General features: G+C 39.6%; 2 protein-coding genes across 4 annotated transcripts in view; one reads left to right on the top strand and one right to left on the bottom strand.

The window, feature by feature from the left end:
• fam131bb (family with sequence similarity 131 member Bb) overlaps nt 1–927 on the bottom strand; it is a 44813-nt gene extending 43886 nt beyond the window's left edge. The window contains exon 1 of the mRNA XM_041792703.1: nt 844–927. The gene's annotated coding sequence lies outside the window, so the exon portion shown is untranslated. The remainder of the gene's footprint in view (nt 1–843) is intronic.
• Nucleotides 415–22635, top strand: zyx (zyxin). 3 transcript variants are annotated; one of them, XM_041792698.1, is made up of 10 exons: nt 415–598; nt 9313–9548; nt 12021–12280; nt 14638–14733; nt 15510–16088; nt 16313–16454; nt 16891–17060; nt 18838–19016; nt 19920–20040; nt 20147–22635. In XM_041792698.1, exons 2-10 carry the CDS (start codon nt 9326–9328, stop codon nt 20258–20260), a joined length of 1884 nt encoding a protein of 627 aa, XP_041648632.1. In that variant the 5' UTR covers nt 415–598; nt 9313–9325; the 3' UTR covers nt 20261–22635. The 3 variants fall into 3 exon arrangements, with proteins under 3 accessions (XP_041648632.1, XP_041648633.1, XP_041648634.1); XM_041792699.1 differs by lacking the exon at nt 415–598 and adding an exon at nt 1009–1138; XM_041792700.1 differs by lacking the exon at nt 415–598 and adding an exon at nt 1174–1319.
• The last annotated feature ends 76 nt before the right edge of the window (nt 22636–22711 follow it).

The raw sequence follows: 22711 nt of genomic DNA on the forward strand, positions 1-22711 counted from the left end.
TTAAGCTTCAGCCCCGAGTTGTTTGAACATACTTTCTGCAGCCAGTTATACCTTCTTGGGTTTAAAACCCTGAGCGATTTTAGTGTCTGTGTCTAATCAAGCCTCTGGCCCCATTATCTCTCCCTCCCTCTTGCTCCCTCATTCCCTCAGTCTGACCTTACAAGGAGAGGCAACAGGGTTGATGTCATTGACTGAAGAATGCTGCAAGAATCCAGAGAGAAAAGAGAGCGGCAGCAGGGGGAGGAGGAGGGGTTTTACAGGACAACTTATGAAGACACACACACATACACACAGTTTAGCAAGCACACACGCAAGGGGAGAGAGAGAGAGAGAGAGAGAGAGAGAGAGAGAGGTGCTGTTTACATAGTAATATACAAGTCCTGAGCCAAAGACAAACGAGAAAGAACTTGTTTGGAAGGATGGTGTCATTCCTTTTCCAGACTGAAAAGCACAAGGGGAGGGTCTAATAACTGGAGAGGGGAAGAGGGGAAGAGAAGTTACCATTACAGTAACTCTTACTCAGCCTGGACCAGGGGAAAAAGAACAAAAGGAAACAGGGGAAGAAAAGGGGAGACCACTTTGAAGCTGTATTCACAGGGTAAGTTGCTGTACTTGATAAAACCACTGGCATGAATTATTTGGATGGATTGACAAATATTACCTAATAAGGTAAAGTCTTTGGAGGTATCAAGACAGCACAGATTTGCAGATTACTCAATGGTGGCTGTTGTTAAAAACTCAGGGATTGGCATCTGTGTGATGTGACAACTAGCTTGTGTTGATATGTCATATGGCACTGTTTTAACTGACACCAGTAATACTGCAGTTTCTTGGTGAAATTACCTCTCCGTGGGCGGTGTCCATTGTTTTTTCCTCCAAGTTAAGTAGTCGTTGGAGTAACGTGAAAACTCCCTGACCGCACAGTAGTTTGCTACACCAGCTGATGTGCACCGACGATAAGGAATAGGTCAGTATGCGGAAGCTCCAACAGGAAGTCCAGCTAAAAAGTTGTTCAAGCTAGCTAGCTTGGTTGCAATGCAGCTGTAATTTCAACGTCTACGCACTCGAAAAGAGTAGGAAAAAATATTTAGCTTGATGACAGCATAGTTGAGAGAGGTCGTCATCATTGCCATTTGAGGTAAGAGGAAATGGGGCGGCGTTAGAGCGTTTTCACCTCCGAAACTAACCACGGCGTGCAACGTTGGAGTGCTTCGTTAGGGGTGTGTGCGCGTGAGGCTAACATTGCAGTTGGTGGGATTCAGCATAGACGAGTTTACGTTAAACGTTTATCACACGAGGCGGCTGGACGGATTTTACTGGTGAGCAGCAGCTGTCATTCAATATCAATGAGTAGAATATCATAGCTCACGTACACTGAAGATAGCTAACTAGCTACTTGATTACGTTTGGAAATTTTACTGACACAAGCTTACATTAATGAACGTCATTAAACGTTACATTGAATTATACGAGAGCAGACGTTAACGTATCTGAGCTATGCGTTAAGCTAAATAACGTTTACATCGTATAGCTTTGGCTCTCCTCGGTATTCATTTTACTAATAGGATAAGACAGGTTATGTCTAATGGCCCTTGGTTTCTGTCTTCATTGGTTGTCTTTGTGACTGCTCACCCATTGCTGTCACCTGTCAAAGCATTAGCTAACACTTGGCTAGCCATGGCTAATCAATGAGGTGCCAAAGTGGGGTGAGCGCCGAGGAAGAAGGGTACCTTTGTCTCCCTGATGATGCCAAATGAATTAAAATAATCAGCTACTTTGGCGTGTTTGACTCCACAGTTGTGCCCATGGTGTGGCCTATAAGCATAGCTCTTTAAACATTTCATCACTGTATGTCCCATTAACCCATTTACCTAGATTTGTCTCAAGTCATGTATGAAAGGCTGCGATTAGATCTGTCACAACCCTGTGCACTTCTAAGGCACGATTAAAGGATATATGTGAATTGTGGTAATTTTACCCAAGAATCTCAGCAATTTGAAGAATGTGAAAATCCATTTATTTCAAGGGCTTTTGCCTTGCCTCTCTGATATATCTTAACATTAGCTAGATAGAAAAGGAGCCTCAACCCAAGGCTACAGTAGGCTGTGTGTAAGAAAACTTTAAGAGTAAAACACTGGGTTGGCTTGCCTGAGGTTAGTGTGGTGCTTCTGTTTGAAAAGACTGGGATTAGTCACTGACGCCTCACTGAATTGGTTCAGCAAATTGAAATCTGTGAACGAGGATGATGATCTAGAAAGGGTTGTATGCTCCTCTTAATGACTGGGATGAGGAGGAATCTTCCCTAATCGTAGCCTCCACAAGTCATGACACACAAGCTATTTTAGGGTATCTCTTTGCCCCAAACCACTGCATATCTAGCTCTTTGATTTTGTCTCTCGCTGTCTTGTGACTTGGGTTTGGCCCACATTATTTCACTGTGTGTCAAGCAGATTAGGTTGTTTGGGTGAGTGCTTGACATAGAGCCTGTCGGCTGATGTTATTATCAGTTTTGAAATGTTGGCTGTTTAATCTGTCGTCTAACTGCAGTCTGAGAAGGAGCTGGTGCTCAGTGCATGTCCACTGACCTGTAAATTGGGTTGTTTGTCCCCGCATTAGTGACCCCCGGCCTAGACACGCTTTCCCAGAAACTGGGTGTGCTATTAACATCAGAACAATGGAGAGTTTCATCATCAACACGCTAGTTACTGATCCAATGACTGGTCAAAGATGGAAGGGGTGATTTAAGGATTTCTGTCTCTCTTTTGGTCCATTTAAAAGTAGAGCTGACTATGATCTGCTCTCCCTTTACTGCTTGTTTTCAAAAATACAGAAACAGAGCAGGCAGAGCTCTCATCAGATCATTTCTTCAGGACCTTTACCTCTGCTAATGTTTTTTCAGGAGGTCAGCTTTTTTCAAACCCTCCCAAAGAGTTTACTGCATTTATGTGGCTGTAAAAATGATACACAGCATAAAGTTAAAAGAATATTTAGGCACATATGTGGGAAAACTGAAGTTGAGTAAGGCACCATGCTGTAGCACTTCCATCTGACCTTTTAAAAGCAGTAGTTGAGTATATAAACCAAATGTAGTTCCGCCATAACCACAAAGTAATGAACCATTGCATAGTGGTACAGTTTTCCTTTTAAAAGTGTGGTGAAGTCCTCCCCAGCAGTTATAGCGTCACATACATAGCCTGGGCCATCTGAACAGAGTGGGTGTTCATTTGACACTTCAATGCTGAGAGAACTACAAACGTAACAGAAATTGTGCCACAAGAAGAGATTAAAACTCCACAACAGTTTAACAGAGGCAATGTGTCCATGGTCATGCTATTTTTCATTCTTGTAGTTTGCTTACATTCACCCTTTGTCTTGTGTGCTCATCATTAGCTGATAAAATGGATTGAAAACATATTTGGATACCCATGCAAAAGAAAAGTAGAGAAAAAAGTACAGACTTATACTAGGCATCTAAAGGCTATACGGTGCAATCAATCAAAACTATAAAGAAATGATGAACTGCAGCGCATAGTGATGTCACTGAGTTCATGTGGTGAGAGAGAGATGAATGATGAGGAGTGGGGGGAAAACGCAAAAATTAATGAGCGAAAATGCTTCTGGTCTTCCATAAAACACACATCTATACATCAGAAAGCAAGTTGGTTTCATACAAGCACTAAATCCTCCCTTCTGGAGGTGATGTCATTGAGTTGAAGTGCCAAATATGTACCTCAGCTGAGGGTCTCTCATCTCAAGGATCAGGTTTCAAGATAGATTTGTTGAAGGACCTCTGAAGCTGAGTGGAGCGCTGATCTCATCGTATTAATTCCCTCAGGATGGTATGGAGAAACAGATGGAACCTGACCACAGATTATCATCACTGTTGAATAATTGAGAGGACTGTTGCATATTGTCCTTTAGAAAAAAAAGGTAGCATTAGTACTGTAATGGAAAGTCTAAATCACAATTGTACCCATCCTTGTCACATACTCCTTTTAGAAAGCCATTAGTGTTCAGCTTTGAGCACTCTGCTAATATTCAAACTTCAAACCTTATTGAAAGTCAAGAGCTGTATCCTGACTGTAACCTCCATTCATCATGAAGCAGGTGTGGATACTGGCCTCACGAGTAGCCAGAATTTTTTGCCAAGACACTTTAACACTTGCTCTTTCCTTTTCATCTTTTGTTATTGACTTATTCTTCTATAAGATTTATCTACGATAAGATTTTTTTGCCTTTATTGTGATAGGACAGCTGAAGAGAGACAGGAAACATGGGGCGAGAGAGTTGCACCAAACAGCACTGGGATTAGGGTTTAATCCTGTGACCAGTGCTTCGAGGACTATTGCCTCAGTCTATGGGTGCTGCATTACCAACTAAGCCAAAGTGGCACCCTGTTATTTAGTTTTAAACTGATCCTCTCATTTTTCCTGTAGAAACTTTGCTTGCTGAGCAGTTGGCATCTCTTTTGGAGCTGCACCACCCTTTCCTTTATTGATGCATGCAGCAATTTTCTGAATTATTTAAGTGGGAAATTGAAGCAGAGCTCTTTCTGTAGGTCGATGTTTGCTTTTTGGAGCTCAGTGACAAAGGAGAGGTAATCTTATGCCATTAGACATATTTTTCTGGTGATATTTTGTTCAATAATATTAGTTTAGTTAGATGTACCATCAGGGATTAGTTTTCTTTTGTAAATTTTTGTCAAGTCAGATTAGAAAGCTATAGATTAAATTTAAAACCATTACTTATCAGAAACATGTAGAACATGTCTCACACCAAAATATAATCCTGTCACACACAATCAAGCCCACTTGGAGTTTGCAAAATACTCCAAATAAAAGCCAAATGGGTTTGCATGCATTTTGCTCTGAGGAGAGGGTTCCATCTCTGTTATAAACCCAGATTAGTGGAGGGCTGCAGTGATTGTTGTCCTTCTGGAACGTTGTCCTATCTCTACACAGGATCTCTGAAACTCAGTCAGAGTGGCCGTCAGGTTCTTGGTCAACTCTGTCACAAAGGCCCTTTCCCTCCAGATTGCTCAGATTGGCCGGATGACCAGCTTCTTGAAGAGCCTTGGTCATGCTAAACTTCATCCAGTTGAGAATTATAAGAGAAGGTAAAGATAAGATAAACTTTTATTGGTCCCCAATGGGGGAAATTTGCTCATTACAACAGCTCAACAAGAGGCAGACAGATATTAACAATAATAGCAATAACAATACTATTGACATATTTACATGTGTACACCTACACTTGTGGAAGGACTACAGCCAAGGTGCAGAAACATCTCAGCAAAGATCCAGAAAGATGTTTTTGTTTTTAAGAGTTATTTTTGGGCTTTTTTGTGCCTTTATTAGAGATAGGAGGACAGTGGATAGAGTCGGAAACAGGGAAGAGAGTGGGAAGTGACATGCAGGAAATGGTGCCACAGGCCGGATACAAACCCAGGCCGTCTGCGTACATGGTGCGCGCCCTAACCACTCGACTACTGGCGTGCCCCAAGAACGATGTTTTTGCAGGGTCTTGATACTTATGTAAATATTGACTGCGTAGAATGTTGTATCTTACTGTCCCTTTAATTTGATTTTTTAGTTAGCTTTTATTCTTATTCATTTCCATTGTATGTTCCCAACTTTCTCCTTTGTTGTGTTGCCGTAATGCCAGAATTTCCCCTCTGGGGATCAATAAAGTATTATCTTATCGTAAATGTAATGTTTAAGATTTTTATTGTCAAAAATTTGCAAACATTTTTTAAATTTTGTTTTCATTTTGTTATGATGGAGTACTAAGTGTAGATTGATGTGAATAAAAATTAAAGTTTTAGACTCGAGCATCAGGCTGTAACGACCAAACTGATAAAAGGAGGTGGGTCTGAGTACTTTTCAAATGCACTGTGTAAATCTTATCTGGTAGCTATGTCTATACACAGTTATTTTGTCCTAATATGGATAAAAGTGGTCCGTGACCAAGGACTACACATACATCTATGATTAATGACACGTCTTTGACTTACCTGTGACTCACTAAAACAGCTCATGTATTGCCATGCAATAGAAGTTCTTCTTGGCCTAGGACATATATGATTCGAAGGGTTCAGCGTTGTCATTCAAAGAAAGCTGAACCAAAAAGCAGAAGAGAAAAAGTACCACTTCTACTAATCAGAAAAGTTGGTTATGTCATGAACTCCAGAGATGCTTTCATAAGTCAAAGGGGTTTTTGTCCTGTTAGAACATGAAGTGCTGCTGATGTGCCCCAACAAATTTGAACAAGTTTGAAATCCTTCCACTTTACCTGGGTAGTAAATCTGTTACTGTAGGCTATGACTGGACTAAACATAATCTTTAAGGTTTTGTGCTCTCTTTGTATTGTTTTCCTTTGTGGGGTTTTGCAGGGGCCTAGCTTAAACAGTTTGTGAAAAAGGGACGTGTGACTTAAAAAGGCGAACACACAAAAAGTTTGACCATAGTTGGTTTCCGTGGAACAAAAAGAGGAAGAATACACTTGTTAAGCTTAAATAGTTACTTCAGCATTTCTTATTTGGTTAGTAAAATTCAGTGTAGAGTTTGTCCTTACTTTCTCATTGCTTTATCAACAATACCATAACAGGAAACCATCAGCCCCGCCGTTGTGAAAGAAACATTACAGATAAGTCAAGAAAGCTGCTTCCAGGAATATTAACACAAATTTAATCCTCTTATAAGAAGGACTTGAGGGGCTAAAGCAGACCAAACAAACAGTGAATGGGCCTTTATCAAAGTACCTTTAAGTTATAGTCAACAAAGAAAATACTCCTTGATTCTGTTTCGTAGAAGCAGAGACATTTCTGTAAGAACTAACTCCTTTGTACTTTTTTTTTTTTTTTTAATTTAGCCTAACAAAGAGATACTATTTGCATGCAGTTGCTTTGTTGGAAGAAGTTCTATTCATTTTATCTTTATTTACCACCTGTATGACATGTTTGTTCAGGTTTTGCAAAGTGATTACATGGTTTCTGTCATACTAGCTGTTAAATACAGCTGGAACCCCTCTTATTATTATAATGACACTATCCATGTCATCGTAGCCCTTAAAGAAGCCTCTCTAGGGAGCCTGGAACTTGGGTGGCTTTCCGAGGCATTCAAAGATTTAATCCATGCCAGTAACTCCAGTACTGAACATCATTTTACCAATTTTTCAATCATTTTTTTCCATCGTTTCTACTTCAAGTGGCTAATGCTATCTGCCATATGTCTGTTTTGTATCCCACGATGCATTGTGGCTTGGCTATGACAACCAATGGCAGGCTGGTCCATCATTGTGTTATACTTTGTCAAACTGTAGGAGGCAGACAGCCAGAATAGCTCATAATGAAGTGGTGGAGAGACAGAGAGCCCGTGATGTGGCCCTCTGTGTCACTGCAGATGGGACGGCTTTGAAAAATGGCACAAATAGAGCTAACACAGATAAAACATTTTTTGTAAAATGCAAATATTTTGAAGAGTTCTTGTTATAGAACAATTTTTTTCTTTTTCAATTCTTGGTCCCCAAGAGATGGGAGATCAAATTTGTACAAAAAAGTCGTAGTATTTTTTAATGCATGTCACTCATAAAGTTTTATTTTCCATTTAGTTTTTCCCTTTGTCTTTATAGTCCCATAACTTTTTGTAGAAATTCAAGTGACAGTATTTGTAAAGCCCATGCTGTCCTAAAGAAGGATGTTTAGAGCTTGACTGTGCACCACAGGCTTAATTTTTTACAAAGTTTTAAGACAACAAGTCCAGGCGAGACAAAATGATTAAAAAAATAGCGTAGGGCTCAGAGTGGTAAATGAATGATCTGTATCATTTAAAGCATGGTATCAAAAGTATCAAAGTACTATAATTATGACAACCTTATTCCTAACAATGGTGTGTTATGATTGCCACAATTGTTGTATTTATTATGAGATAAGATTATTGTGAGTGTTATAGGGTGTAATAGTTTTGTAAAACAGTAACAGTATCTGAGTGTAGATAGCAAAATGTGTACAAATGTGATCCTAAGTGTATCTCTGTGTGTGCTGGGGGAGTGTATCAGAAGTACATGTGAGTACAACAACCCAGCTTTGAGTAAAGGTCATGTTTTGAGCCAGTGATCTTCAGGGAAATGTGCTTGGACTCTGCCAAGAATCTCCATAGAGAACATCAACATTTGTTTAACCACCAGCATGTGTGAGGTAAATGTTTGAGCTCACCCTCTTTGTGACGCACCTCACATGAAAATGTTATGGTAGTCGCTCTTGTCCCTGAGTCTTCCCTTGGAAAAGACTTCTTATCATCATGTTTTACGTCCCTGTAAACAGCCATATGTTATACATCTTGTAAATTGTCTCTGGCAGCTGGGAGTGCCACTATGTCTGCTCTGTCAGCTCTGTATACATGGCCTTAGGAAGTTTTCACACACTTTTCTCTCATTTCACTGTAGACAATTTGCCAAAGCTTTTGTGTTCAAACAGCAGCACTGGATTTGTAGGATGCCTGCTGGTTATTTTCTTTTTTTATGGCTATTTCACTAAATCCAAAAATAGTCAGTACTACATTTTAGGAGACACTGAAGCCACAATAAACTCAACTTTTAATGAGTTTTACAAAGACTAAAGGGGTCTAGACAATGTGTTCCGCTATAAAATTTACAATTTGTGTGAAATCTACATAGTGTAATGTCTTGATGGTTTTTGAATAAAAGTCAGAGTTTTTTAATTACAGGAAATACTCAACACTAACGACAGATTGAATCAATCAAATTGCAACTTTTGGAGGTTTGCTTTTAAATCTTTAGCCTTCCAGCTGCTGTATCACAGTTGTGGTTTTCCTCAGGCTTCTCCTTTTCTATTTTAAACAGACAGACAACTCTGTCAACAACACTATCAAACATTATATTCATATTTATATTATTTGTTTGAACTGTGACATGCCTTTAGGTATATGTTCCCCTGTTTGGTAACTGTAAATGCAAAAGTACTGTTAATCTGGTAACAATTAAGTCTTTAGTTTTCAGTTGTGACTGGCCAAATGTTTTGCTGATGTGTCATCACCACTAATTCTCCAGCGAAAGACCCGACATGCTAACGCTGCCAAGGAATGCAAGCCCTTTGACTTCAGTCAGCTGATGAATGTTTGTTTCATTCATTGGATGTGAGAGCAATGCTCCTAAATCTGGAGTTGTTTGAACGTCACTACAACCTGTTTTACACCCCAGTTATACAACAGGCTCTCCTTTAAAGCTGAAAATAGTCCCGTGTTGTGTCTAACTGTTTTCCTTTTTTTTTTTTTTCCTTTGTGTGTATTTCTACAGATAATCACTCAAAATGGAGGACTCCAGCAGCAGCAAGCCTTTCATGGTGACGTCCTCTCTGAACTTCAAAGTCACCACTCCATCCTTCTACAACCAGCCAAAGAAGTTTGCCTCTGTGGCACCGCCACGGCCCAAAAGTGTGACCCCTCCCTCAGCACCATCACCAACACCAGTAGGCACAGGTGTTATTGGTCGAGTAGGAGATCTGCCTCCACCACCTCCTTCACTCTGTGATGGTATTTGCATTATTTATGCTATTTGCTGAACCATTTTGTGACTATCTTTAGTTTTATCCACTCTGTCAGCTGCTCACCCAGATCCCCTGCTGCTTCTAAAGCTGTAGCATGCAGAGCTCAGAGATGTGTTGTACTATTGTTTTATGACCCAGTTCTCAGATACAACCTTAATGTGCTGAATTTTCTTCTTTTTTAGACGATTTGTTGGGATAGAGCCTCATACTATTGCTTGTGGAGAATTTACCTTTTACCCTCAGGGCTTTGCAGCCATGCTTGTATAAATTTGACGCATCTGTTATCAAAATAATGAACTCAGATGAACACAAATTTGCCCCTGTGTATGTCCCTGTGGTGTTCTTATTGCACACATGATTGAAGACTCACATGCTCAGGCGCCAGTGTGCAGACAACACAAAGTCAGACGTTTGTACTCACGCTTTAGATAAACAATCTGTGGTTTTCACTGACAAAGAGAAGTAGCAAAGCACCTGCAGAGGCTGTGCAGACATAGGAAAACCTACATTTTTAAAACAGATCTTAGATTCTATATAACTGCATGCTTACTACATTTTGTTGCATCCCAAGATGCATGCACACAGTATATTAAGAAAGACTAAATCTGAAATGTCGCTTACAACAAACATGCACTATGTACCTGTAATATATATGTACCTATCTAAGTGCATATTCTGGTGCTGTTTGATAATGGGATCATGGAAGACAGCATTATAAAGAAGTCAAAAGATAAAGCCTTATTAGAGGTGAAACTGACACCAAATTGCAGTGAATAAATACATAAATCCTGCACTTTACCTTTAAAGGGTCATTTTGGATTTATAAAGCTTATATTGTGATGCATCATTCTGTGTTCATATTGCAATATATCCACTTTTGCATAACTGTGTATCAAATTGTGTCTTTAGTTAGCCTTTGATTCTTTTTCCCTTTTTTAAAAATTAACTGTATTATCTTTTTATTTTCATAAAAGCCCCTTCATGGTATAAGTGTTGCAAATTAGCATTCACTATTCACTGTAATACTTGCATGGGATGGCTGTTGTCACCTCTCTATCTATACTATATCTGTTCCTAAAAAAATAAACTATTAAAAAAATCAGAAGAAGAGATGTAACAACTTCAAAATTTTATATCATGATTAGAGTGACCTTAAATATCAAGGTTACCAGTATTATTATAGTATTGTTATATGCTAAAATGCTCAGGAAGTACCAATACATATTTTAAAATAATTCTGCCAAGTTTTACATATAAAAAAATAACACAAATAGAATTAGCAGCCTTTGTCTGTAAGAACATTAGAATTTGAACATATTGTAAGTTAACATCAAAACAGTATCAAATGTGCATTTACAAAGATATTTCGTTAATTAGGTTAAAAATACTTTGATACTATTTTTACATTTGAAAGGACAAAAAAGTACCTAAGTTACCAAAGAAAAACACATAGAAGTAATATTTTTAACCTAAAGCTCCTTGAAAATCTGAGTCCTTATCAGAACCACTATTGATGCTTTTGTATTGTTTGGAAGAAAGACAAAATAACACATTTTCAATAGAGATTGTATAAGCTAAGTAAAGCTTGAGTTAAATGTTTTAAAAGATCATGATTCTTTCTATTTTACATTGCTTTAAAACAACTATATATAATCCTCACAACTCTCAAATTAAGTTTTCTTTTTCCTGATGCCATTTTTAAACACACTGTTGCATTATATTTTCTTTTACCCAATAGCGATTTTACTGAGCTGACCTTAAACGCATCCTGATATCACCACCTGTCAGCTCGTTCGGTCTGTCAATTAACCTCTATTCTGTAGGACAGAAGTATCTTTTGTTTTATCCAGAATCTGTAAATGTCATCACGGCTTTGTCGCTACAAAGTTTTGGGGCATTTTTCGTAGCAGTCTGAGCAGACAAGGAGCCGCTAAAGCTAGTGAGAGTGTACATCTCTAACAGTCTTGAGTTTTTTATCCCAAGCTGGCAGTCAAAGGTAGGCAACATGTTGTGTTGCAGGTGAGAGAGGAGGGGAGAGACAACAATATCTTCTCAGCCCACCTGTGTGCTTTTTGTCCATTCACCTAAGTAAACAAACCCACATAGCATGCTGTCAGGACATTGGATATTATTTACCATGATATTGTTGCACTGTTACCACTAACAGTCTTAATGATGATTAGATATTGAATTGTATGATGACTGAAGAGAAATTTTATCATACCATTTTAAAAATTGGTCACAGTTTCATCCCTAATTAAAGCAATCAACCCAGATCTCCTAGTCATCAACTACATGACAAACTGTCCAATGTTGTGCTCTTATTCTCATTGTTGTGTTTGTTGTTGATGTTGAAGTAGATTTAATGCACTAACGTGTGTAGTTCAGTATTGTGAAGAGTATCAAGAAACTATTCTGTCACTGCCTCTAACTGATCAATCCTCCTTAATTCTGTCAGACTTCCCACCCCCTCCTCCTCCACCACTGGATGAAGATTTGCCCGCCCCTCCCCCTGAATGCCAAACAACACCCTCTGCCTCAGACGCTCCCCCTCCTGCCTTCCCCGCTCCACCTCCAGTGGCTGATGACCTGCCCCTCCCAGCTCCCCCTGAAGAAAGTGCCTGTCTGCCCACCCCTCCCTCTCCCCCTCCACCCCCACCCCCTCCACCTGTACCTGCCTCAGGTACCAGTATTCCCAGTGCTGCTGCCAACCCACAGGTAAGTCCCAAAGGTTTCTTTACCAAATTAGGCTACAGCTGCTTTGCCTGTCTGCATGTCTCTCCCTCACGCTGCATGTAACTGTTCTTCTGTTTAATTTGATAATCACTAAGGACACTGGGGGCCATTGTTGTGGGGCCATAGAGAGTCCACAGAGTGTTGGCAGGGCAAACTGTCTTTAGAGATTTTTGCACAGATGATATTAGTGTTAGTGTGGGGAAAATCATCCAGTGTCATGCGTCTAATAGGATTAGAGCCCATTTTTGTGACTGAAATGGTTTTTGACATGCAACTTAAGGTTTATTGTTCAGCTGTTTACTGTATGACAGTTGGGATTGCTGCTCATTTAGCAACAAAGGCAACAACAAAAAATAGCACGTTGTTATCCCAAAAACAGTCACAACATTACAAAACACTTGCTATGATATGATGGTATATGTCTTGTTTAAATTACAAAAGAGATTATGCTGACTGCTTCCCAGTGAAAATTAAACAACCGAACAGTTAATATTCTTCTTCATCCAACCAGAGAAATTGAATTCAAATAGCATGTATTCATTCTCAAGGATCATCATTTCATCATGTTTGTTTGTGGCATTTATTGTCATTGTTTCAGATGACACTCCAGTATAAGTTAAAGTCCTTTTCATACATGTATTCCAGAAAATTTCTAGAATATTTCATGCACATGTTCCTCACTGCAGACATGCAAGAAAGAATTGACGTGCAAATGAGGACAAAATATTAGCCCCTATTAAAATGTGTGATTTTCTTTTTTTTTTTAGTAGAGCAAGGAATTTTTAACACAGCCTTTTTAAACATCCTTGTTATTAGTCCCCTGATGAGAATAGTCAGTTGTTTATCCTTTTTGCAGGATAACAGCCAGCAGTTGTTTGTTGTAGTTTTCAACAAGTCTTTGACACATCTCCTGAAGAATCCCAGCATGTACTTCTTTGGTGAATCTCTCAAGCTCCTCTAGATTTGATGGTCTTCTGGCATGAGCCTTGATCATTCAATTCACTTAACAGATCTTCATTGGGATTTAAGTCAGGGCTTTGTGCAGGCCAGTCAATAATGTTCACTTGGTCTTCTGGTGGTAGTTCTTTAGCAGGGGCCACATATGTCTTCACTGTGGGGACGATGATGGGTTATATACCTCTCTTTTCTTTCTCCAAACCTAAACTTCTCTGTGGTCAAAGTGCTCTAGGTTGGTTTTGTCTGACCAAAGGACATACTTCCAGTATGCATCATCTTTCTCCAGGCTGTCCTTGGCAAAATTCAGTCTGGTTTGAGGGTGCTTCTTCTGCAGAAGTCAAGTTTTTCTTTTCACTCCAGTTCTTGACTCTTTGAAACACTGGTAACTTTATATAACCTGTTTTGTGAGCATGAACAAATCTTTTTCTCAAGTCTTAACTGATTTATTTTGTTTTTGCCATGATGCTTTCTCCAGTGACAGCTCAAACCAAACTGAAGTTTTAAAAATGTTTGTAAATTGGAAGATAACCCTCAGTTTAACTTGATCTACAAGCTTTAAGAATTACAACTTTAAAGCACATCATTGCACAACAGTGGTTTGTGCTATGGCTCAACAAAAAGTCTGATCCGAAGGGGGCTAATAATTTTGACTCTGTTTTTGTCAATCAATTTTGTTAAAGTTTTGTTTTTTAAGCATCCACAATAAACCTAGGATGTTTGGAAAAACTGTAAAAATATTAATTGCTTTGTTTAACAGCACTTGAGAAATACTTAGAAAAAGGGAAATTATCTTATCGGGGCCAATAATATTGTCCTGATATGTAAAAACAATTATTAGAAATGCACTGATGCATCAGTTAAACATTGGTATAGGTATCTGCCCCAATTTTCAAAATCAGTGCATCTCTAGCCTTTATAGTAAAGCTACCTACAATGGGACATATAGAGTATGAAGCAGCTTCATTATGAGCAAGAAGACTGCAACAGTTAAACACAGTTTTAGGCTGAGTATCATCAGCCTTCTCCCTTCTTGAATGTTCCTGACTATCACCTACATTCACACATCAGCTCTCACCAACTTCTACCTGGTTTTTAAATAGAGGCTGGCAGGACAACATACAGATTAAGTCTGGGTGAGAATTTTGTGTGTTTGCATTCACACATGCAGGTCAACCTGATAATTTTAGGAAACTTTCATAAGTTTTGTGCATCTGTGAAAAGAGCTTTGCTGTGTAAGCACAACTTGGAGTCTCTATCACACCTACACACTGTAAATAATCTTGTCATCATTCACCTTCATCCTCCTTTGCTTAATCAAATATGCTGTGTAAATAGTTGTCATTTTTATGTGACAGTTTCCTTCTCCTCTCTTCCTTTGCCAGAGGCTGATGGAGAAGCAGACGAGCTTTGATAGACAGCTCGACTCTCTGACTGACTTGTTGTCTGAAATGGAGACCAGGGGACCTTTCAACCCCAAGGTACAAATCATGGAGAGTTGGGAAATACACTTTGAGAAACAAATATCAAGCACTGAAAATAGATAAATGTATAACCTGCAGAAAAGATGAGAGGATAAATGACAACAGACTTTGACTCATAGGAAGCCTCACTGTAGAAAAAAGAGAATGAGTCACACAGAGGGAAGGACAGAAAAAAACAAGGTAGGTAGGTCAGGCGAAATAGTTTGGAGAGATGCCAACTGGGTTTCATTAGTCTCTCCCCTCTCTCTCTATCTGTTCAGGTTGAAAGCTCAATGATAAGTGAACTGCGCATACAGCACAAATGTCTGAAAGAGAAAAGAAAAAGTGAGGTAGCTGGTGATTCACACTGAGAGGAGACACTTTGTGAGAGAGAGGGGGGGGATTGATGCACCCGAGCAGAGTGGAGCGCATGAGAGTGTGATTAAGCCGAAGTGTGCTGCCAGAGACCCAGTGCGCGGGCCATAAATGGAGAGTGTTTTTATCCAACTGGGAGGTACTGGATCAGGGCGGAATAATGTTGGCTCAAAACAGCAAAATAAATGTCAGGAAGATGAGGCACGTCTGATATGTTCACAAACCTTGGAGCACTTCAATGTTTACTTTAAATCAAAACAAGTTATTCAATATCATTAAAGTGCCTGCTAGCATCATCTCAGAGTGCAATGCTGAATATTAACTTCTGTAGTTTATATGTAGAGGTTAAATGTTACGGAAAAAACTGAATGAGTGTATAGATTCTAAAAATCATTTTATTGTTGATGTTTTATCAACAGTTACCGAGCCAGTATTCTTCAGCACCAGCACCCAAACCTTCAGCCCCCCCCCCAACTGCTCCAAAACCAGCTCTCTCCTTCCTCCCTCCCCCTGAGATGGGAGACCGCCCGCCTCCAGCACCTTGGGCAGAAGAACTCAAAGCCAGGACCAACCGACAAGCCAATCACAACTCTGCGCCAAACTCTGCCGCACAGCCATTTAACAAAGCCCCAGCAGTGGCACCGAAGTCTGGTTTTGGAGGGAGACCGACGACATCATCAGCCTCTTTGGCACAAAAACTTAATCAGAATCTGAACCAGAACATAACGCCAATCGGCGGTGCACCAAAACCAGCCCCTCCTTCTGCCACCAGCTCTTTCCCTCCAGTTCCCACAGCTCCACCCGCCGCACCTCCTGCTCAACCAAACAATGTGGCTGCTGCTCCAGCCTTTAATCACGTAAAGAGTTCTCCTTATGCTGGTCAGGTGAACGCAAACCAAAACCCTCCTGCTGCTGTGCCGCCTCCTCCTCAGCCGAAGATGATGGCATCACCCCCATCTTCTTTTAACCAGCCAATGAAAACTCCTCCTTCATCAACGGTATGTTCTTGGTTTCTTTTATTTATTTAGATAACTGTTCCATTGAATACACCACGGAAAGACACAGGAAATAAAAGCATGTTAGCTCAAAATCAACAGAGCAGAATCGTACATTTATGGACATGGACTCACAATGTTTATGCTCTGTAAGGCATGTTGTATGAAACCATGTAAATAATGTATAGATATAAATGTAGAAAGGCTTTATGTTTGTATCCATGCAGCCCTCACCACCCGGACCAATTCCCATCCTTGGTGGAGGTGTTCCTCTGAATATGAAGGAGGTAGAGGAGCTGGAGAGAATGACCAAGGACTTCATAAAAGACATGGACACACATGCACCTGTCATCACCTCGCCTCCCACAGGTACACAAATGCACACATACATATAAGCATAGGGATATTAATAATCATGGTGAAACAAGAAAAGGGGAAAAGGATTGCCCTTTAACTGCTCTCAAATCTCAAAAAAATCATAAATAATGGGAGAAAATAAATTAGTTTACTCTTTTGTTTCCTTTTATTCCTGTACTTCTGATTCAAGATCTTTCACCTTTATTTGCCATTTGGAAACAAGTTTTATCCAAAAAGTGATGTATAGATGAAGTGTTGCCTAAAATGTGTTTGTAAATCTGAAAAAATCCTTAAATAGTGCTAGGATCTGTTACTGAGTTCACAACACTATTATGGTCATTAATTAGGGGGTGGCACTGTGGTAAACATAAGCAGAGCTGGGACGGAATGAAGAATGATTTATTAATGAATAGATTTATAACCCTCTGTCCCTCTCTCTCCATTTTAGAGGTCTGTGGGAAGTGTGGTGAGGCTCTGTCTCGAACACAGCCAGCAGTGAGGGCCATGGATAAACTCTTCCACTCGAACTGCTTCTGTTGTATGAGCTGTCATCGCCCCCTGCAGGGCATGCAGTTCTATGACAGGGATGGGACGCCCCAGTGTGAGGACTGCTATATGGTGAGAAGAAACAGATTGTCACATAATTGGTGTGAAAAACAGGTGCATCTAAAAAATTAGAAAACCATGGAAAAGTTCATTTTTTTCCTGTAATTTAATTCAAGATGTGAGACTTCCATACTTTCTAGATTCATTATCACAAGGTCAAATATTTCATTCCTTGTTGTTGTTTTAATTTTGATTACTGCTTACAGCTCACAAAAATCAAAAAACCACTATCTAGATAGAAGATAGAATATGACAAAGTATCAGTCTTAAAAGTAATTTATAGTACAGAAATGTTTATCTTCTGGAGAATTATGTTCATTTATGCACTCTGTTGGAGCTTCTTTTACACAAATAACTGCACCTACATGACATGGCATGGAGCTTATCAGTCGGTGACACTGCTGGAGTGTTATGAAGCCCAGGTTGCTCTGATAGCAGCCTTCAGCTCGTCTGTATTGTTTATTCTGGTCACTCATCTTCCTCCTGACAATACCCCCGAACTTCTCTTTGGGGTTCATACCAGGCAAGTTGGCTGGCCAGTCAAGCACGGTAATACCATGGTCAGAAAACCAGTTTCTGGTAATTTTGACTTCACTGTGGGCAGAGGCCAAGTCCTGCTGGAAAAGGAAATCATAATCTCCATCAAGCTTCTCAGCAGATTGAGGCATGAATTGCCCTAAAATCTCCTTGTAGATGGCTGACAGCATTGACTCTGGACTTGATAAAGCACAGTGGACCAATAGCAGCTGATGACATGGCACCTTAAACCATCACTGACTGTGGAAACTGAAAACATTGGACTTCAAGCACTTTGGATTCTGTGCCTCTCCGATCTTTCTCTAGACTCTGGGACCTTTGTTTCCAAATGAAATGCAAATTTCGCTTTAATCTGAAAACAGGATTTTGGACTGCTGAACAACAGTCAAGTTCTTTTTCTCCTTGGACCCAGTAAGATGCTGACAACATTTTTTGTGGTTCAGGTGTGGCTTGACACTAGGAACTCAACACTTGTAGTCCATTTCCTGGACCTGTCTGTGAGTGGTAGCTCATGATCCATTGACTCCAGTCTGCATCCACTCCTTGTGAAGCTCCCCTAAGTTCTTGAATCTACTTTGTTTGACAATCCTCTGAAGGCTGAGCTCATCCCTGTTGCTTATGCACATTTTCTTATCACACTTTTCTCTTCAAGTTAAATTTCCATGAATATGCTTTGATAGTCTCTGAGAACAGCCCGTCCTTTCAGCAGTGACCCTCTGTGGCTTAGCCTCCTTGTGTAAGATGACAGTGATTGTCTTCTGGACAGTTGTCAAGTCAGCAGTCTTCCCCATGATTGTTTTTGTGTGTAGTGTACTGAACCAGAGTGAGAGAATGAGGGCTCAGAAAATGTTCTTCTATGTGATATTCTTTTTGTTTTTTTAGATGCACCTGTATTTAAAATGCAATTGCAGTTTGTTGTGTAGACTGGGATTTGTTATATTTTCATTGCATAATTACATTAAAAGACCAAAACTCAAACACACGAAAAACTCTAGAATGTATTTTTTTACTGTAAATCTAGCCACATTTAAAACATTTGTTTCATTTCATAGTTAGAATCAAAGCTAGCATAAAACTGATACCTCACACTGATGTGTAAACATCAGTATGACAATGCTCAGAACATTAAGTATGAAAAAAATGCTGGATGGTGCTGACACAGCTGTTGTACTGCCCTCCAATATGCCCCTAGATTACTAAATACTTTTATATTTCTATCAAAGTTGCATCTCAAACTCTCTCTGCTACTCAGAATTCCTTGGCAGTGTGTTCCCGGTGCGGGGAGAAGATCACCGACCGTGTGCTGAAGGCTGTGGGCCAGTGCTTCCATGCCCACTGTTTCCGCTGCAGCACCTGCTCCTGTGTACTTGAGGGGGCACCATTCATTACTGATGACAACAACAACCCTTACTGTGTCCAGGATTATCACAGGTAGCTACTAGCTACCACAGTGATTAAGCTTTACATTTATTTATTAAAAGAATTATTAGTGTGGGCAAAGTCTTACCCATGAATTCGCTTGTCTTTAATCCCCAAGCACAAGGAAGATCTCATACAAAAGCATGATTTTACGATCTTTTGATTATTCCATAATTCTTACTTCATTTGTCTTACTTTTTAAGATAACTGGGACCAAGGATGGGGACACACTTCCTCCACTCTTTAACCAGATAAACTTAAACTTGTTCACCATCTTATGCTAATTTGTGATGACAGTAATTTGGTTTTACAAAGTTGGCTAATGGCTAATGGTTGGCTTGCCATTCCTCTGCAATGACCATTTCATTTTCTGAGTTCTCCCACCAACCTGTCTCCTTCAGATGCGGCAATGTTAGCAGGGGGGTTAGTATCATTGTCATAAATTTAGCACCTGTTGTTGCCATGGAAAAGAAAGAAAAACCAGTGCAAAGTAGGACGTTAAAGGCCCAAATCTCAGGTTCCAGTTTAGCTCAGTGGGTAGAGCAGGTGCCCATATATAGAGGCTGTGGTCACAGGATCAGTTCCTAGTCTTGGCTCTGGTTGGTGCATGTCCTCCCCTACTGTCTCTCTCCATGTTTCCCCATTTCTTTTCAGCTGTCCTATCATAATAAAGGCAAGAAAAGCCCCCCCAAAAATAATCTTTACAAAAAGAAACAAAAAAGGAATCCAGAGTTTCCAAAAATCTTTGCCCTAGGAGTTTTCTAAAGGTGCATTCTTAGTGACCTAAAACATTATTTTCATGTGTACATACAGTCAAAATGCAAAAAAACCCTGCATTTTCAAAAATCTTTGCATGCATGTGAACAAGGCCTATGGTCTTTGACTCACGGCCATGTTTTCTCCCATCTTTCTCAGGCGTTTCTCCCCTCTGTGTGTGAGCTGTAATGAGCCAATCATTCCTGCTCCTGGCAGTGAGGAAACAGTCAGAGTTGTGGCTCTTGACAAGAACTTCCACCTTAAATGTTACCGTTGCGAGGTAAGAGATTTAAAGACAAAATGTATCAAATGTAATAATTATATGGTGTATTAAATACGCTCTCACAATAAAATTCTATTTATCTCATTTTTTCTTTTCTCTACAGGACTGTGCTCGTCCTCTCTCCATAGAAGCGGATGAAAATGGCTGCTATCCGCTGGATGGTAGGATCCTGTGTATGAAGTGTCACACCAAGCGAGCCAAGCAAGCAGCACAGTGATTGGTTGATGAAGCATGTTGCAGATTAACTCTGAACCAAATTTAAAAGCACAGGATTCATTTAGCTGCCGTTTTGCCTTTGCAACAGGGCTTTTTTCAGTGTATGTGCGCCCAGGTGTGAGAGTGAATGTGCTGTGTGAGAAGGTGTTTGCATGCAGATACAGTGTAGTAATTCCTCGTCTCCAGTCACTTCAGTGCAGAAGTAATGTACTGCATTGATTTAACTCCACTTGTCATTTATTCCTAGTCCCTCTTTCCCTGATCCCCCATCTAACCCCTCATTGTGGAATAGAACGTATTTTTGTGCCAATTCTATGTTTACGCTAAAATTTAGAGCAAAACTTGCACACAGACAATTTGTTCAAAAGAGCAGTCTGATGAATATAAAGTTGCCTTTTTCTCTCCTTGTAGCAACAAAAACTGATATAATGATCTTGAAACATTCACTGGCTGGTTGCTGCCTCTGTGAGCTTTGTAACTACACTGAGACAGATAGTTACTGCAGGGTGATGAGGACCAGGGACCTCCTATTAAAGCATTCAGCAGATGAACCACTGTGGATGGTTGTAGGTTTAACATATCGTAATACTTTGGCAGTGTGCCTGCAAGCATGCTAACAGCTAATGATGCTTTCCTGCCAAAAGAAGTGCTTCATTCCAGCCAATCTGCCCTTGTAGCTTTTTAAAGTCATCTATGACTAAATGTTAACTGCAAAAATATAACAGTGAATGTTGCTCTTAGTTTTTCTGTGATGTGAATTTGAGCATTTACAAGCATGCTTTGAATTCTGTCTTGTCGCCCTCTCATCCGATCAAACATGCTGTATTAGGGCATGATGAGAACAAAAATCAACAATTTTCTTTTCAAAAGTAGCTTAGAGATGATGAAACATAGTATTTTAAGATGCATGCTTTTTGGATGCACTAATTGTGAACAAAAACTGAGCACAGATTTGCCAAGCACAGGGTCCCTTCCAAGGATCTTATTAATAGAAAAACTGTGTAGTTATAAAAGTCAGCTGCATGGCTGAAAACAGGACCTGTTATGTGAGCATTACACACTTGAATAGTGAACTAACGATACCCTTTTAGTGTCACTTTGACTCTAAAGCCCCTGCACATGATCAAGTTAGTTCGGCGCCTTCTAGAGACATGGCAGTAGCCGATGAATACATTTTCTTGAAATCTTGCTTTAAATACAGTAATTTAAGACCTGTTTTTCATTGAGTATTAAAGTTATACATATGTGTACCAGTGCTAAAATAACCTCTCATTATTGAAGAACTAGTTGAGGCATTAGTTTTTGAGCTTTAGGTAACTGATGTTAAAATATAGTGACCAAAAATAAGAAAGCTGTTGGCAAGATAAAACTTAATGAAATAGTAAAATGGGATTCAGTGTTCTTAAATCATGTTTTTATCATTTTGTGTCTTTGAGCCCATTTTTTGTTCTCAATGTAGTCTAATGTTACAGTTAATACCACTATTCTTTCCATTATTCGTCTTTTGTACTCTGTTCATATCTATTATGTATTACTATTATTATCTTATTGTATTTCTTGATTTTGCCTTCATTTATTTGGCCTCAAGTCTAGCCTTGAGATATGTCCTCTCCTTTAATGCTGTGGTTCTCAACTGGTTGGTCACAGGGATGCTTTCAGTGGGTTACAAACTGGATTCTGAAAAAAAAAAAAAAAAACTAATCTGGCAAAATATTTAGGACATACAAAATTCCTAGGCTGACATGTTTCCATGTACCTTATTTTAGTCTGTTTTGCTGGACAAGGAGTAAATTCTGGTTGTTTTTCTGAGATCTTGACTTAAAGTCAGAAATTTGGATCATAGTTTCAAATGGCTGAAGTGGTGGTAGGTCCTATGGCTGGACCAGTTGAGAGCCCCTGCTCTAATGTAATTCCATTGTTCCTTTTGAATTGAGCCAAGTTTGCAGCCACACAAATTAATTCCACACTCCACAGTAAAAATATTTCTAACTTGTGCTTGTATTGAGCTGGGTGCAGTACAACACCAGAGTGACTAAACTGGCTAGTTACTCAGCATTGCATGCTCGCTGTGTTGGTGGCAGTGGCATTTCTTGTGGAATTAAGTATTGTTTGCACCAGTTTCTCCACCTTACTGCCCCTGCCTTTGGCATCACTGTGATCTATAATGATGCCTTCACAGTTATGTTAAATGGTGTTTTGTTGTGCTATGTGTCATTGTATTACATGCAGATGCCTTGTCTTTTCATATAACTTTTTTTTTAAAATAAATTTCTGTTTGATATGTGTGAATGTGTATATGTTTAAAACTTTATTTAGCCCCTGCCCTTTGCCATTGGCTGTATCAAAAGATGAACAAATAAATACTAAACAATTCTGCCTGATTTGTCAGCTGTACATTAGCTTCACTAGTAAATAGCACACAGTGTAATAGTTGCACTCAAAATGAGTTTAT

This window comes from Cheilinus undulatus, linkage group 8 (genome assembly GCF_018320785.1).
Source record: "Cheilinus undulatus linkage group 8, ASM1832078v1, whole genome shotgun sequence".
NCBI lineage: Eukaryota > Metazoa > Chordata > Actinopteri > Labriformes > Labridae > Cheilinus > Cheilinus undulatus.

What these genes read in the sequence shown, in the direction of transcription:
- zyx (XM_041792698.1), top strand. Translation starts at nt 9,326, where the DNA reads ATGGAGGACTCCAGCAGCAGCAAGCCTTTCATGGTGACGTCCTCTCTG. An exon ending in CATCACCTCGCCTCCCACAG is followed by an intron (nt 16,455 to 16,890) that starts GTACACAAATGC and finishes TCTCCATTTTAG; the next exon opens with AGGTCTGTGGGAAGTGTGGT. An exon ending in TGTGTCCAGGATTATCACAG is followed by an intron (nt 19,017 to 19,919) that starts GTAGCTACTAGC and finishes CATCTTTCTCAG; the next exon opens with GCGTTTCTCCCCTCTGTGTG.